The following is a 16,268-nucleotide window of genomic DNA, read 5'->3' as shown; positions in this document are numbered from 1 at the left end:
TGGTTCTTCAGATCGACGACGCGGTTGAAGTCAAGCAGATTTCGAAGACGAACGACACCGAGACGAGGAGGCCGTTGGGGGTATGTTTTTTTACCGGGAGAGTGCTGTGATAGGGGCGGATCCAGACAAGGGCTGACGGAGAATAGCAAATCCTGCTCAAGGGTGATAACGTCTCGCTCATCCAGAGTCTATCTGGGTGAGGTGTCCACAGGATGCTGCTTCCGCGTGGGGGAAGCTCGACAAACCATTCAACCTCTACACAATGTCGAACACGGCAAACAAAAAAAAGACTATACGAAATGGGATACCAGGAGGGAAGCGGGTACAGGCGCACGGCAAAACAACCGGGGTTTGGACTAGTCTGTTTTATTTGCAGGAGCAAGCGGGCCTTTGATCTCGCCATTCCCGAGGACCAGACCGTCCAGAGGTTGATCCAGGGGACCAACAGGTACCGCCCCCTCGGATGGAGATAGGAACTGCTCAGACAGGGCTAAGCCGAGAAGCAATACAGGGGACTCTTGCTGCCCAAGCGAACCCGCCTTTAGCCCGTGCCGAAAGAGAAAGTAGTCATAAAAGCCCTTGCCGTGTCCGAGCCGCCTGATGGCGCCGCTGTCGGGGTCGGTGTCGAAGGCCACGCCCGGCATCAGGATGAGGTCCAGCAGGGTGCTGTCGGAGTGCTGGGCGTCGGGACCGCCGAACACTCGCTGCCTCTCTGCAACGGTGTCCGGGTCGATGCTCGGAATGCCCCATTTGTCCGGCTTCAGCGATTCGTAGTCGGCCAGGTCCCTTAGGTGGACCATGTCCATCACTCGCGCTGGCAGGCCGGGGGCTTCCACCATGTTTTCGTGGAGATAAGGGATGAAGACCTCCTTGCCCGCCGAGAGTGCGTCCCTCACGATGGCGTCTGTCTGGATCTCGCCCGTAGGCATGGAGAGAAACACGCTAACCCGCTTTGCATTCGCGTATGCGCTCAAGCTCTTGAGCGTGCTGTAAACGGTGGAGCCTGGGGAACCTTATTTAGCCCGGTTCGGGACGGGTTTGCGGGGAGCATACTCTGCGACGCGATGGAATGCTGGGGTATGTTCTTGAGCTTTTGTTTCATAACATTTCGGAGGTGCTGCTTCGCCACATTGAGCGAGGCCATTGTCTCTTCCTCCCGGGCGGTATCAGACATGTGAGGCGCGCGACTATGATGATTATAATGATGATGATGGTGGTGGTGGTGGTGGTGGTGTTGGGATGCTGTCTGGTTGTTGGGATGCTGTCTGGTCACGCGTGTGCAACACCAGCAACTGGTCCCGTGGTTCAGCAACGTTAACTAATGAGTAACTTTAGGTTTCGGGTTTCGGGTTTGTCAACGGCCGAAAGTGGATGTCTCTTCCCGTGCCCTGGGTCGTTCCGGGGGAGCGCGGCATGTTGCAGTTAGCGCCCGAATGCCGTCAGACTTCATCTTTTAGCACTCACCTAAGAAATCAGGGACCTTGAACCCCCAATTCTCTTCTGCACTCCATTGGAACTCCGTCTGCAGGGTTTGATGGCATTTACACGATTTACCTTCAATCCAGCCAGTTCTCGCTTGTCCAGCTTTGCACCAGACAAGAGTCAGGTCCAAGAACCTACCCAGGTACATACCTATGCACATACTGTACGGGTTACTATCCCGCTATCTATGTACGTATGTAGCTCTTCTCATCTACTTGTTTACTTGCAATGCCGTCACTGTAGTGTACTACGTAACTTTGGCCCCGCTCAACGGAACAGTGACTTCGGCAAGCGCGCCACGTCCGATTCGACAGGGGTTGTGGTGGGGCTTAACCTGCTGCCTGCATGCATGTACGGAATTGGAGAGCCAGTGATAGCTTCATTCCTCGCATTTTTCCCATCGACTTTTATCAGTACACTCGCGACGGCCGAGAACAGAGCTCTTGATTAGTGCTCTCACCACCTTCCTGGGGACGACTTGACCCATCCGCGAGCAATTCAACCCCAGTCTCTCTCTCCGCGCCGCGGTTCGTGCCTTTCAATGCGGTCGGAGAAACGCACTTCCTCGTCGTTTTGCTCCTCGGCCGGACTGCTCGGGGCTCCCGCGTCATACCCCGCGCCGCAGGTTCCTGTTAGCATTGCGGCGCAATCCCGAGAATTCCCCCCAAAGAAGGCTGCCTATGACTCTTTCCGGGGACAAGAGCGTTCCTTCGGACAAGCAGCTCGAATCGGTCCAGACAATCCCACTTCGATCCCTGGACCGAGGACCCGCCCTGGCAAGAGGCCCCACGCCGCAGCTTGCCCCGACCCTTGCTACCCCTCCTCTCCACATTGACGATACCAGCGACACCACGACGTCGCTGCTCCCACCACACGACGACCGGGCCGAGCTTCAATACCGTGATCCCCATGGCCGCGGACCCGAGTCAACAGCAGCAACGGCTGACCAGACGGAGACGGACACCGACAGCCCGAGTCGTCATCATCATCGTCACCCGGCACCCGACTCCATGACAAAGGACCTTCCGCCGTTGCGCTCGGCCGCGGGCTTCAGCAGCCCTTCGTACGGCTCCATCACGCCTCGGCCGTCGAATGACAGCGGCGACGAGGCGGCCAATTCCTTATCGGTACGGTCCCGGAAGCCCTCGGACGCCAGCGGCCACTCACCGGGAGAGCCTGGGGTGCGGCGGCGGCGCGGTGGATCCCAACCTAGGTCGCCCACTTCGAGACGGGCGTCCAGGCAGTCGGAGGAGCTCGGCGGCTCCACTACCATCCACGGGCTCGAGGGCCGCTTCGGGGCCACCGAGAGGGCCCTGCTGAACGACCTCGCGAAGGAGCCGGAAGGCGAAGAGGACGACGAGCAGCGGTCTTATGTCTTGGACTCGGATCTTGACGAGGACGAGGACGACCCGCCAGATAACTCGCCCTACGCCCAGGTCCGAGCCTCCGTCTCCCCAACCGACAACACGAGCTTGTCGATAAGCACGCCCCGGATGTGGGTTCTTTCCATCCTCTTTTCCATCCTCGGCTCTTCCACGAACCTCTTCTTCTCCCTAAGATACCCCAGTGTTGCAATCACGCCAGTTATAGCGTTGTTAATGGTACACCCTCTTGGCCTCCTGTGGGACTACCTCCTGAAGCGGCCGGACGACCCACCCGAAGAATATGTCGACGGTTTCCGGAGCGACCAGGCCTCCGTTTCCAGCGCCGATGAGGGCGCTCATTTCATCCCCCCGGAGGGCAGAGGCAGGCTTGATCGACTGCGGCTCTGGCTCGCCCAAGGCCGCTGGAACGAGAAGGAGCATAGCTGCGTCTATGTCAGCAGCAATGTCTCGTTTGGGTTCGCCTTCGCGACCGACGTCATCGTCGAGCAGACGCAGTTCTACAAGCAGGAAGCCAGCATCGTGTATCAGCTCCTGCTGACGCTCTCTACCCAGATCTTGGGCTACGCCTTCGCCGGACTCACACGGCGCTTCCTGGTCCGGCCGAGCGGCATGATTTGGCCGGGGACCCTCATGTCAGCCGCCATGTTTACCACTCTCCACAAGGAGGAGAACAAGGAAGCCAACGGCTGGAGGATCAGCAGGTGGAACTTCTTTTACGCCGTTTGGCTGGGCGCCGTTCTGTTCTACTTTCTGCCGGGTCTCCTGATGCCCGCGCTGAGTTACTTCAACGTGATCACCTGGTTTGCGCCCGACAACGTCGTGGTCGCCAACCTGTTCGGCGTCGTCTCCGGGTTGGGGCTCTTCCCCGTGACCTTCGATTGGGCGCAGGTCGCCTATATCGGGTCGCCGCTTCTAACCCCCTTCTGGGCAGCCATGAACGTGGTTGGCGGGCTCGTTTTGGTGATGTGGATCGTTGCGCCCATTGCCTATTACAGCAACTGGCTCTATTCCTCGTACATGCCGATCCTGTCGGTGGCCGTGTTCGACAACACCGGGAATGAGTACGACGTCAGCAAGGTCCTGACCAAGGACTTCATGTTCGATCGGGAAGCCTACTCCAAGTACAGCCGCGTCTTTCTCCCCATCACGTATGTGCTGAGCTACGGGGTGCAGTTTGCCGGGCTGGCATCACTCCTAACCCACACCATCTGCTGGCACGGGAAGGACATATGGAAGCAGTGGAAGAGGTCGTTGGAAGAAACGTCTGGCGAGCAAAAGGGCTCGTATCAGCCAGTCTCGGAACCAGGCGAAGGCTTCTCGACTAGGGGTGCTAATGGCCGGCACCAGCGTGCGAACAGGTCCTCGCTAAGCATCGACAACTTGATGAGCCGGGAGGACGTCCACAACCGTCTGATGAGGAGATACAAGGACGCCCCCATGCTCTGGTATTTCTTGACCTTTGTCTCGATGACGGCAATAGGCATTTTTGTCGTCGAGTAGTGAGTTTGATTCCCCCCCCCCCCTCGTCCTTGCCGGAGATCGCATCCCAGAACACATCGGCTTACATTCTCAGCTACCCCATCCACCTCCCCTGGTACGGCCTGCTCCTCGCGCTCGGCATCTGTACCATCCTCTTTATCCCCATCGGCATAATCATGGCCGTTACCAACCAGCATTCGTCCATCTACCTCATCTGCCAGCTCATCGCCGGCATCCTCTTCCCCGGCCGCCCCGTGGCCAACATGGTCTTCGTCACCTACGGTTATATTTCCTCGGCACAGGGCATCAAGTTTGCCGCCGACCTCAAGCTCGGCCACTACATGAAGATCCCCCCGCGCATCCTGTTCACGGTCCAGATCGTCGCCACCATCATCTCCTCCCTCACCCAGATCGCCGTCCTCAACTGGATGTTCGTCAACGTCCCGGGCCTGTGCACCCCGCAAGCCATCAACGGCTTCACCTGCCCCATCGCCCGCGTGCACTTCAACGGCTCCATCCTCTGGGGCGTCGTCGGACCCGGCGAGTTCTTCGGCCCCAGCGCCACCTACCGCCCCCTCGTCTGGGCCTTCGCCGTCGGCGCCGTCCTGCCCATCCCCCTGTGGCTGTACGCCCGCAACCGCAAGGACTCGTTCGTCCGCAAGATCAACCTGCCCGTCCTCTTCGGCTCGCTCGGCTGGATCCCCCCCGCCACGGGGCTCAACTTCTCCGTCTGGGCCGTCGTCTGCTACCTGTTCAACCACCTCATCAAGAAGCGCGCCCCGGCCTGGTGGGCCAAGTACACCATGACGCTGAGCGCCGCCCTGGACTCGGGTCTGGCCTTCGGCATCGTCGTGGTCTTCTTTGGATTCGTATATTCCGGCGCCATGAAGGGGTTCAGCTGGTGGGGCACCGAGGTGTATAAGCGCGGGTGTGACTGGCGCGCGTGCGCGTGGAAGACCGTGCCCGAGGGCGGTAGGTTCGGGCCGGAGGTGTGGTAAAAAGTGCGGAGGATCTAATGGAAGATTGTTGCGAGGCGCGCGAAACCAAGGGGGGAGGCTTTTCTGCTTTAAGACGAGCGTAATGAAGCGATTGAGGCGTTTAAATGTTTTTTTTTTTTTGTATATTGCATTGCATTTGCATTGCATGGCGTTGGGGAGGGGCAAAAGAACAACCAAGAAATATGATATACCATTAGTTTGGAGAAGGGGGAAGCTGTCGGCCATGTAAAAAGTACCATACCTGAATGAGGTCCATGCCAGCGCACAGTCTGGAATACCGAACAGAATGATGGTTCGTCTAGACCGTTTTACACTACCTTGACCACCACGGAATCAGCTATCAGGGAGGGAAGAGAGCAAGGGGGCCAGGATTGTTGGGTAATCTGCAGTGCGGCTGCGCTTGGGGAATATCAAGTCTTACGATGGCAGCAGTGAGTAGACACCGAGCTTGCTTGCCGGCTACAGGTGCGATGGCATGCGGAGTGGACAACGTTGGCTCCCTATCTCTCGAAAACCAGGTTCTTGGGGTTCATTGCTATGAATAATATATTTGGAGTTGACAAAGTGAGTATGAAGTGTATCGCCCGCTTATGCAAAAGCCCATGATGCCATGATGCCTTAAAACCTTTGCCGCCGGAATGTGATAAGTACAGTACAACAAAAGAGAACCGCGGCGCCAGCCGGAATGAATGTAGTTAGTGGGTGGGTGCGTGGTAGGTGGTATGTGGTGTGTGGTGTGAGGTGGTGTGTGGTTAGGTAGTAAACGGGAAGGGAATCACCTTCCTTCTGTACCCTTTCTATTCACCACCGACTTCAACACCTCCAGATGCTCCTCCGTAACGCGTATCGCCTCTCTCAACTCTCGTTCGTCCATCCTCTCCTCCCTCAGCTTCTCTTCTACCGTTCGTGGGTCGACGCTCCGCTTCCTCAGCGGCGGATCCGCACCCAACCTCTCCAACCCGGCTCGCTCTTCGATCCACTGCCACAGGTCGCTCTCCTCCCTCCTCCACATCTCCTCATATGCCGCGAGCCGTTGTGGCGCGTTGGCGAAAGCCGGATCGAGGGTGTACCGCGGAGCGACTTGGCGGGTACCAAACCCGAACCATGAGGCGACCAGCAGACCAACGAGCAACCCGTAGACGATGTTCCCGGTGAGAATGGGCCGGATGGCATCGACGACAGAATTGAGGATGGGGCGGGCGGGCTCAAAGATGCCCCAGCTCTGCTCGGCCGAGACCGTGGCGGCACCCTCAGTGTCGCCGGTGGGACTCGAGGCCAGGGCGGACTTGCTCTTGCGGCTGCGCTTCTTACCGCGCGCCCCGGCGGCGCCGTTGAGCGTACCCGCCCGTGGGCGGGATGCGACGGCGGCTTTGAGCGCGGCAAAAAGGTCTTTGCAGTACTGTGCTTGACCTTCGTTCGCGCCGCGTTCGATGGCACCTAATCGAGAGTCAGCAGGGGCCGGGGAAAGGGGAAAGGGACAGGATCGTTCTAGACGTACCCTTGAGCCAGCTCGTGCGGGTCCATTCGATGACGTTATTAATCTGGACACGGGTGCCGTTGTTTTCCGCCCAGGAGAGGCAGTACTTCGTCTTAACGGTAAACGTGTTTCCCTGGGGAACGTCCGGGTTCTGCGTGGTGACGAGAACGCTGACCGCCTTTTCGAGGTCAATGTGCTCGAGCCGCTCAGTGACGATGCACTTTGTCTGCTTCGGTCCTAATGAGGCGTTCAGAGGCTTAATGTACGTGTAGTTGCGCGTCCTGACCTCTTCCGTCAGGCCACGCTTGTCTTCCATTTGGAGATCGGTGCACTTCTGATCTGTCGTGAGCCACCGGCCCATCCAGGCGGCGGAGGCGGGGCCGAACAACATGGTGTAGACCTTGCCCAGGGGGGCGGGGATGACATCGTCGCCCAGCACCTTCTCAAAATGTGTCGCCGCGTCCCCGCAGTCCGTGGGCGCATGTGTCGCAGGCCCGGGGAAGTCGGGAGTGCCGGCCTGCGCACCATCGTCCTGCTTCTCGGGGGACGCCAGGCCGCCGGAGGCCTTGCGCGGGATAGCCTTATCGGTGCTCTCCGGGACAGCAGGGCCATCGGAGGGAGGCCCAGCCGCCTGGCTGTCCTCCTCGTCCTCGTCCTCGTCGTAGACATCCTCCTCATCGTCACTCTCTTCTCCGTCGGAGCCCGATATACTGTGGCTCCCGGTTGCCGATACCGACTCGACATCGACCTTTTCGGTCCGGTCGCCGCCCGGCTCCTCCAGGCGGACGCCGTTGAGCGAACTCTGCAGATGGGGATGGCCAAGCTTCCATATCTTGATGATGAGGTCGTATGTGGTGTCGCGGCTGGCGAAGGAGGCAAAGATGTGCTTTGCGTGCAGCGTCGAGATCTCCAGGCCGTTCTTGAACACCAGGGCCGTGCTGCGCTTCTCGACCGAGACTATCTCGTCGAAGCTCATGACCAATGTCGTGACCCAACCGAGGATATTGCTGCTGAAGCACAGGTGGCCCTCGGATATGTACAAGCGGCCGTGTGCGAGGATCTCGCGCTGCAGGGCACAGCTGTAGTCCTCGATGAGATAGTCATCGTCTGGCACGCTCTTGAACAACATGTGGAAGTCACGATTGCGCTTCTTATTGGCGACGGCGAACCCAGTCAGCTTTGGAGCACCCACGCCAGGATTAACCAGGGATGAATTCGCGGCCGCGATGGCAGCACCGATAGGGCCGGTAGCCGCGGTATGGTGGGTGGCTATGCTACTTCCGCGATTTCGGCCATGACCGATGGCGCTGCGTATGCTTCCGCTGCGGCGAACGCCGGATTTGTCCTCGTAAACGCTTCCCGCCGGGATGGTCCGCTCCCCATTTGCTGCTGCTGCTGCTGCTGCGTCCTGAATGGAGTGCGGACGGGGGCCGTTCACGTCCTTCGAGTCCTCCGGGAGGTCACTCCCAATGCCATGAGGATCCGCGGGCGCGGACTCCGACCTCGCTCGTGTCTCCGTCTCCGCAAAGCGTCCCGTGATAGGACTCGGCGCGGCGCTGGGCGTTTCCGCAATGCCCAGATGGCTGAGGCTGAGGTCGCCCATGCCGAGCGTCTTGATAGCCGGCTCTTTGGGCTCGCTGGACGGCCGTTGCGAAGCCGCGGATTCGACCGCGACTGTGTCCGACTCCTTCTCGGTCGCCTGGCCTTTTACCGGCGTCCCCTTGTTCTTGGGAGCGCCCTGACCAAGGGATGGGATCGTGGTGCTGAGCGAGCTGGCAGTGTTCTGGACTGCCGAGAACATGGAGGAAAAGAAGTTGGCGGCGGAGTTGGGGTTGCCAGGCGTTACTGGACCGCTCTCGGGCGTCGGTGTCAACGGCGGGGCGACCACGTTGGACAGCTTGCTTGGGCCAGCATTCGAGCCTGCCCTCCGCCTCTGAGTGATCATGCTCTCCCCCTTCAGAACCGCATCAGCCGGGCGCGTTGGGCCGGCGGTAGTCGTGGGAATCGCCGGCTGCGTATCGGTTGGAGTCGGCGGTGTGTTCACGATCAATGGCGCGGCCCCGTCCTGGGGAGGTGTTCGAGGCGGGACTGTCAGCGGCTCAAGCTGCTGGCCCCGCGAGAAACGTCGGCTGCGGTCAACCGAGGACTTGGGCTCGGCTTCCTGTGCCGGGGCCGGCGAAGCCTGCCGCTTATCTTGACCGGATGCGCTCTTTGCCTCGCCTGAGCTCTTCTTTGGTTTGAATACGTCTCTCAAGCGGCTCGTAGACGATGATCGCTTCGTGCGCAGTTCAGGGGGTTCGAGGGTGGTTCGGCCCCGGTCGAGCGTCGGGGCGGATTGGACGCCGCTCTCGGAGCTATCCTGAGACAAAGTGAAAGATCTTGCGGGTTCTCTGTGCGTTTCCTCTGGATCGAGCGGCTCAGGATCGTGAGTAGCTTGCACGAGGGGCGACGACGTCGGCAGGTAGCCGATCTGGGACGGATGGGCGGAGATGGCAGTGGGCCTTTGGTTGATGCTAGCGAAAACGGGGAAGTTGATGTCAGTTGTCGCGCCGAAAAAGAAACAAAGGAAATGGTATGTTGAGACGACCAAATCAAGAGAATGAGGACTCAAAAAGGGAGAAACGAGCGAAGATGTAAGCAAGAATAATATAAGACGGGATGAGGCTAATGGCGAGGGCCAACATGCACGAGAAACGACTCCTGGGGGGAGGCGCAGGCTAAGTCCAGCCCGCTGCACAGCTCAAGGTGGGACCGACCAAGCAAGAGGTGAAAACACGGGTACGGGCAATACGTGTATCGACGCCCTGCGCTGGATACGGAATACCGGTGATACGTGCACAAAAGGACTCCGCACCCCTCAGATGCTGCCAAGAGACATGGATGGCTAATAAGGGTGGCAGGATCGGCAATTTCGAAAAGATGGGGGGTTCCGAAAGGGAAAACGAAAGAGAAAGATAAACTCACGATTCGGGATCAGGGTCGTCAACGGCCGGGGTGGTGTTGTCGTTACTGGTGCTGTTCAGGCTGCCTTTGAGCGAGGTGAGCGAAGGAGTGCCGCTACCGCTGCCGCTGCCGCTACCGGGAATGCTGCGACTGGCGTCTATGTCTCCCCTCTGTGGCTCAACGTCATCGTCGACGCTCACAACTTCGCCCGGCGAAGTACTCTTCTTGCGTCGCCGTTTCGCTGCGATTGACTTTGGCAAGAGTTTTGTCAGGCCGTTCGACTGGCTCTCCATTGTGACTGCCGGGATTTGATGCTCAGAGGATCGTCGCGCTGAGTCGGAGATGGTGCCGCTGAGACGACGATGTCATCGTCATGACGCCAAGGCTGGGGACGATTGAGCACCTTACGATGTAGTAGTGTAAGGCCGGGGGAATCCCAGCCCACGTGAAGTTGATGCGTGAAATGAAATGTCGATTAGCGAAGACACGCAGAGGGGGAAATGCGAAAAAAGAAAAAAAAAAAAAGGATGTGAAACTGGATGAAACAATTGCTAGGTCGAACCGCTTAACGGTTGGCATGCTTCACCGTATGAGCCGTCTCGGATTCCACCATTTTCGACTCCTGTCTGCTTCCCGGTAACTTAACGGTACCTAAGGAGAATACGACAGCATTCACTGCGTAATGTTACGCCGTTCATTGTTACGCCTTGACAATTGCCGGCTGCAGGGGTGCGATAAGATCTATCACACCTGACCAGGCACCCCAGGCCAAGTAACTCAGAGTGCTGTGTAGTACTGTGTCGTAGTAGTAGGTAGGTAACCACTGGAGACAGTGCATCCATGCATACAACATACACCACCTACCCTTTAATCCCAGCCCTACGCAGTGCAATACGCCTCGATAACCCACTCTACCAAACCAGAACCCCTCCCCGCCCCGCGCGGTGCGCCATCCAACCTCAAGAACTGTTTATGGAGTCGTCACCTCTGATCAAGGTATGCTGTACAATCAAGCTCGTAGCCATGGGTCCGGCTGACTTTCCAGGCGCACGATCACGCCCGAGCGGCGGCAATTGCGACGCAAACGTCCGACACAACGGTCGCCATCAACGAGCACGCCCAGGCTGCCGGCGAGTTTGCGAACGCCTCCAAGATCACAAGCAGCCATGAGGCTCTGCGGACGCTGAAGCTGCTAGAGCAGCACCACAAGCGGCTGTCCGAGCTGCTGAAGTTTCCTACGGCCCCGCCCCGCCAGGCCAGTTCCGACGAGATGGCCGAGGATGACGAGAAGGATGACGAGAAGGAGGGACTGGCAGTGAACGAGTCCAAGACGCCGTCGCCGTCGCCGCGGAACGAGCCACCCCCCGCCAAGAAGACGTCTCCGGCGAAGCCTCCCCCCACCCTCTCCCACCAGCGATACCCCGGCCGGAACCTTTCGTCCTCGATCGCGAGCAATCTGGCTTCCGCGCGAGGCATCCGGGCGAGCTATAGCACGAAACCGCTGACGCCGAGCGTGTCCAACGACCAGGCTCCGGGGAGTCTGGAAGTGCATCCGCGCAGGGAGGGCTCCACGAGGAGCAGAACCACGGACCAGCCGGAGCAGGCGCACAAGCCCAGCTGGGTTCCTCCGGTTATCCAAGAAGACGCCGTCAGCGAACCGCCCAAGAGCGAGTCGAGCAAGAGCGAGCCGAGCAAGCCAGCGCCAAGCGAGGATGGCTTCTCGAGATTCTACAGCACTTTTGGAAGCCTTATCAACCGGCTCTCCGCACCCCTGGCATTCGCCGGCCTGCCATTGATCTCCGAGGAGCCGGCACCCACGCCCGCCGCGCCTCCCTCTGAAGTGCCCCAGAAGAAGTCCCGACAAAGGCACTCCGCTTCGTCCGCCGAGCCTGACCTCTCCAAGATCTACTCGCGCGCCACCCTGCGCTCCCTCGAACGCGACGGCCACGGCGCGACCGACTCCTCCTTTTACGTGGTGCCCACCAGCGGCCACACGGCCTCGTACGCGAGCATACTGAACCACGACAGCAAGGAAAAGCGCCGCATCGCGGCCTCGCTCCATCACACCGTCGACAACGGCAGCAGAGACAAGCGCAATGGCAAAAACAACAACAACAACGACGCCGCCGACGACGACGACGACGAGGACAACGAGGATGACGACGACTTTGTCGACGCGCGCGAGTCCCAGGTGCCGCCGCCGGCGTCGCCGACCTTGCGCCGGCACGGGCGCGGACGCGGCGGCCGCGGCGGGCGGGCCCGGTCCGAGAAGGAGCTGCGCAACGTCGTCGAGGAGCTGCAGGTGGAGAACGCGAGCCTCAAGGACGTGCTCGACAAGCTCAGCAAGCGGCTGCACGCCTTCGAGCTCAACTCGCAGAGCTCGCACCTCGCCCTCGCGCAGAGCCTGCGGCTGCAGCGGCCCGGCTCGCCCCCGTCCTCGAGCGGCGCCGGGGCCGGGGCCGGGGCCGGGGCCGGGCCGAGCGAGGAGGCGCTGCGGAGGCGCAACCGCGAGCTCGAGGAGCAGATGGCCGAGATGGTCAAGCGCATGAACAGCCTGGAGAAGGACCATCTCAAACTGCAGGTCACCCTCGAGAAGTACCGGGACAGGTGGGAGAAGCTCAAGGCGGGCGCCAAGGCCCGCAGGGAGGCTCTTGACTCGGCCCAGGAGGGCGAGGCCAAGAAGTGAGCCGGGAGATTCAGCTGCGGCGTGTTTTTGTGCGTGTACAAGTGTGTGCACGTGCGTGTATGTGTGCGTGTGCCTCCCTCAACTTTCGGGGCCCATCACCCTGATATGAAGTAACGCGCTCTTCTTTAAACCGTACGTGATGTACGAGAGATGCGACACAATTGGAACGCCCAAGGTTTAATTATTATTATGGGTTCGTGAATGTATGTAACGTATTCAAGGGTTTCGACTGCTCCAGCTGGGCGAAGTGCCTATGCTGCCACGGAGCTGTCGCGGCACATCTTCCCAGTCACAGGACATGTTCTCCGCCTGGGGTAACTAAGTAATAGGACTTCGCAATCGCATATTTATCTTAGCCGTAGTGGGGAATCCCAGCTCTTTTCTCTTTCATATGAAATCAGTCACGGCTAGGTTTTATATAATAGATATTTAGGTAATGTCGTAATTAAGCGGAGGCAGAAATAGCAGTACCATTGCACAACTAATTATTAATTGCTCTTAGCATTATGACTGAAATTTTTCGACGTCGAACCAGATGTCAAACAATTCTGGGTTCCTTCCTGCCGAACGCAGTGATAAGCTTCCGGGAGCGTTGAAAGCAGTCTACAGTAGGTGGCTATACGAAGGAAAAGAGTACCTTGTTAAACTATCCACAAAGGAGATAAAACGACTAATATTTATAGATAAAGGAACTAGCTAATGCGTTAAACAGCCTTATATAGCTGTAGTATATATATGGCTAATACTCTTAGAAGCTTTATAGCTTCTAATATACCCCCTAGTTAAACCTAATAGTCGTTTAACTATACTTTGTAGTAATACTGTTCTTAGTGTTATATCCTTTATTGCTCTTACCTTGATAGCTCCTTTAGGGGCCTGCCTTCTATATTTAGAAGTCTAAAAGAGTTAAGTATAATAGAGCGATTCCTTTAAAGCTATAGATCAAATATAGCTATTATAACTGTAGTAGTGATAGTATTATTAGTTTTAATTATAGTAATAATAGGATAATACCTCTTATGCTCAAATCAATAGATGACTTGTTAGGTACGCCTATCGTAAATACTATAACTACTAGTAGGTCGACTCTTACTCCTGTAATACCTCGAAAGCGTAAGCGTATTAAAGCTTCTAGACTATAAGTATTCCTATTATCTCTATTCGATTAGTTTTATTACTAGTTTTATAGTTTTCTAGCGCTTTACTAGTCGTATTAAGATTGTTCGAGCTAACTAAATATAGTAATATTAAAGTTAGTAAGCTTTATAAGGTGCCTTATAGAATATTGTCACGGATAAGCACATAGGCGGCCTAGCAAGCTGTAGCAAGGACGCGGGACATTCCGACAGCTAATCACTCGACGGACCAATCGGAAGATTATTACCGCCAAGACTAAGGTCTTCACTAGTAATAATAACATGTCACCGTCGACACGTAGAATTACGAAGTGAAAGGAGAAATAGTACTAGTGATAACTATTAAAGAAGGACAAAGACTATTATATATATATAGCTAGCTAGTTACTTATTATAGTAGACTCTAAGAGTTTACTAGTAGTAATAATTATAATTATAGTACTTATACCAAGCATTATTAATTACTATAAGAGATAACTCTAAGTGTTGTTATAAACCCTTTGGCTTTACTAAATCCCTTAGACAACCTGCCTACTATCCTGCCTAATCTACCTCTGTCTAGACCCTTTTAGAAGAAGTCTAAGTTAGGTTCGTTATACGTTGTTACTACTCCCTTTGTTCTGTTATAGTTTAGAACGGAGGTGACTTCGACCTCGATATTAATATAGCTACTAACGTTACGGCTAAATAGCTGCTCGCTTAGCTTGGTCAACTCTAATAGCGGATCTAGGAATTGGACTAGAGAGATAAGGCTGCTTAAGCTCGAATTAAGGAACTTGAGAACCGTGAAAAGTACTTGTAGAAGTTGGTTAACGAGGCCTATGCCAAAATTAAGGCACTCGAGGGCGCTAAAGCGAAGCGTATTAAGATCGAACTACCTGGCAAATATAGAGGAACCAAGGAGGATCTTGTAGGATTCCTAATAAACCTCTGATCTTACTTCCGGCTTAATGATGACAAGTTTCTAGATAATAAAGCCAAAGTCCTCTATATAGCTATAAGACTAGAGGGTAAGGCATTTAGATAGTTTAAGCCTATATAGAACGACTATCTTACTAAGGAAGACAAAGACGAACGAGACACGTTTATATAGGTAGTCTTCTAATCTTATAACCGTTTTAAAGAAGAGCTTTAGAAAATTTTTAGTAATAAAGATAAGAAGATTTATACGTAAGAAAGACTTGCTAATTTCCGATAGACTAAGTTAGTAGCCTCTTATACTATATAGTTTAGATAGGATATACTTAAGTTTTAGCTTAATAATAAGGCATTAATATAATTATTTTATAATAGCCTAAAGGAAAAGGTCAAGGACAAGCTATATAAGTATAATCGGCCTAAGACTCTAGATAAATATATTATATAGGCTATCAAGATCGATGATTAACTCTATATACAAGAGTAGCAGAAATGAGGTCAAATGAATAGAACTACGGTTAAGGCTAATAACAAGAAAAAGCAAGCATATGTTAATACCTTATACGGGATGTACCCTGGAGCTATAAATATAGATATAGCGTAAAAGCAGGACTAGAAGAAGACGGCCAAAGACAAGTCTAATATTACCTACTATAACTATAGAAAGAAAGGATACTATAAGCAAGAATGCTAAAGCCTAAAGAAAGAATAGAAACCAGCCCCTAGAAAGGAAATTACAGCTATTAACAAAACTACTAAGGACATTATTAAAGTAGTAGCCACGAGCTATAAAGACAAGGGTAGTGATATAGATAGTCTCGGACACGATAGTAACGGTGAAGACGAACAAGTACCGTACTCTAAACTGGTCACTATAGATCTAGAGATAGGTCTTGCTAAATAGAATATGGTAGGAGAATATATACTGCTAGTTTCGATTCTCCTAGCCTTAAGGTAGTAGGGTCTTATAGTCATGTAGAGGTGGGATAGATTGTAGACAACCGATACCTAAGGAATTGAAAGACCCGGACCTAATGCTCTATTCCTCTAGGAACGAATCGAATGGTACTATAACGAAGTTTTCCAACTTAACACGGAACTACGCGAACGGGATGGGCGCTTGACTTGACTTGCCTAGTAGAGTAATAAGATAAAGGACGAAATAAGGGAACTCCGATATATCGTGGAAGCTATTAAAGGAGAACTGCCTATAATATATAATAGGCCTGATAGCTATACCGAGTATCTTAACGATTAGTAACTTAGTAATGATATATAGAACCTAGAATACTAGTTTATACAAGCAAACTATAAGAAAGACAAATATATATAGGAAAGTTACTAGAAGAAATACTCTTATCTTAGCACTAGAGTACCTATAGTCTATATATAATGGGAAGGATTTAGGAAAGAATTCTAATACCTCCTAGGCGATGCTATACGACTATACCCTTGACATAAGGCATATACGCAAGTGCCCTAGTTCTAGTGTATAGCATACGAATGCCGATATTACTTCTACAATAAATTCGAAAATAATTACTAGCCGACCTAATAGGAAAACAGGGATAGAGGCTTGTGCCCTATAGAATAGGTCTATAATATAGGAAATAGAGCGGCCGAATTGCTCTAGAAAATCGAAGCCTGTGATCTAGAAAGCATTACGATAGTTCTAAAACGAGCCTAGCCTAGGCACTATAGAACTAGACGAGATATATAGGACTCGTACTAGAGCAACGATTACCTTTATTACGTAGACAAAAA

The 16,268-nt window shown here is 54.4% G+C and overlaps 4 protein-coding genes across 4 annotated transcripts; 2 read left to right on the top strand and 2 right to left on the bottom strand.

Annotated features, from left to right (window-relative positions):
• Position 1: 1 nt before the first annotated feature.
• MYCTH_2310064 (uncharacterized protein) lies at positions 2 to 1,313 on the bottom strand. The gene is made up of 2 exons (XM_003665835.1): positions 1,054 to 1,313; positions 2 to 1,003 (listed from the first exon to the last, which is right to left on the bottom strand). Exons 1-2 carry the CDS (start codon positions 1,142 to 1,144, stop codon positions 357 to 359), a joined length of 738 nt encoding a protein of 245 aa, XP_003665883.1. The 5' UTR covers positions 1,145 to 1,313; the 3' UTR covers positions 2 to 356.
• A 497-nt stretch (positions 1,314 to 1,810) lies between these two features.
• Positions 1,811 to 5,757, top strand: MYCTH_2310062 (uncharacterized protein). Its single transcript, XM_003665834.1, has 2 exons — positions 1,811 to 4,366; positions 4,441 to 5,757. Exons 1-2 carry the CDS (start codon positions 2,163 to 2,165, stop codon positions 5,342 to 5,344), a joined length of 3,108 nt encoding a protein of 1,035 aa, XP_003665882.1. The 5' UTR covers positions 1,811 to 2,162; the 3' UTR covers positions 5,345 to 5,757.
• An 87-nt stretch (positions 5,758 to 5,844) lies between these two features.
• MYCTH_2310059 (uncharacterized protein) lies at positions 5,845 to 10,352 on the bottom strand. Its single transcript, XM_003665833.1, has 3 exons — positions 9,786 to 10,352; positions 6,843 to 9,334; positions 5,845 to 6,781 (listed from the first exon to the last, which is right to left on the bottom strand). Exons 1-3 carry the CDS (start codon positions 10,055 to 10,057, stop codon positions 6,120 to 6,122), a joined length of 3,426 nt encoding a protein of 1,141 aa, XP_003665881.1. The 5' UTR covers positions 10,058 to 10,352; the 3' UTR covers positions 5,845 to 6,119.
• Positions 10,353 to 10,683: 331 nt separating this feature from the next.
• MYCTH_74816 (uncharacterized protein) lies at positions 10,684 to 11,832 on the top strand (the record flags this gene model as incomplete). Its single annotated transcript, XM_003665832.1, has 2 exons — positions 10,684 to 10,760; positions 10,810 to 11,832. Coding segments are annotated over exons 1-2 (1,047 nt in total), but the record flags the coding sequence as incomplete, so codon positions are not given.
• Between the last annotated feature and the right edge of the window lie 4,436 nt (positions 11,833 to 16,268).

The sequence above is a fragment of the Thermothelomyces thermophilus genome, chromosome 6, assembly GCF_000226095.1.
Source record: "Thermothelomyces thermophilus ATCC 42464 chromosome 6, complete sequence".
NCBI classification, from domain to species: Eukaryota; Fungi; Ascomycota; class Sordariomycetes; order Sordariales; family Chaetomiaceae; genus Thermothelomyces; species Thermothelomyces thermophilus.
Note: the sequence above shows the minus strand (reverse complement) of the source record. Positions and strands in the feature narration are given on the sequence as shown.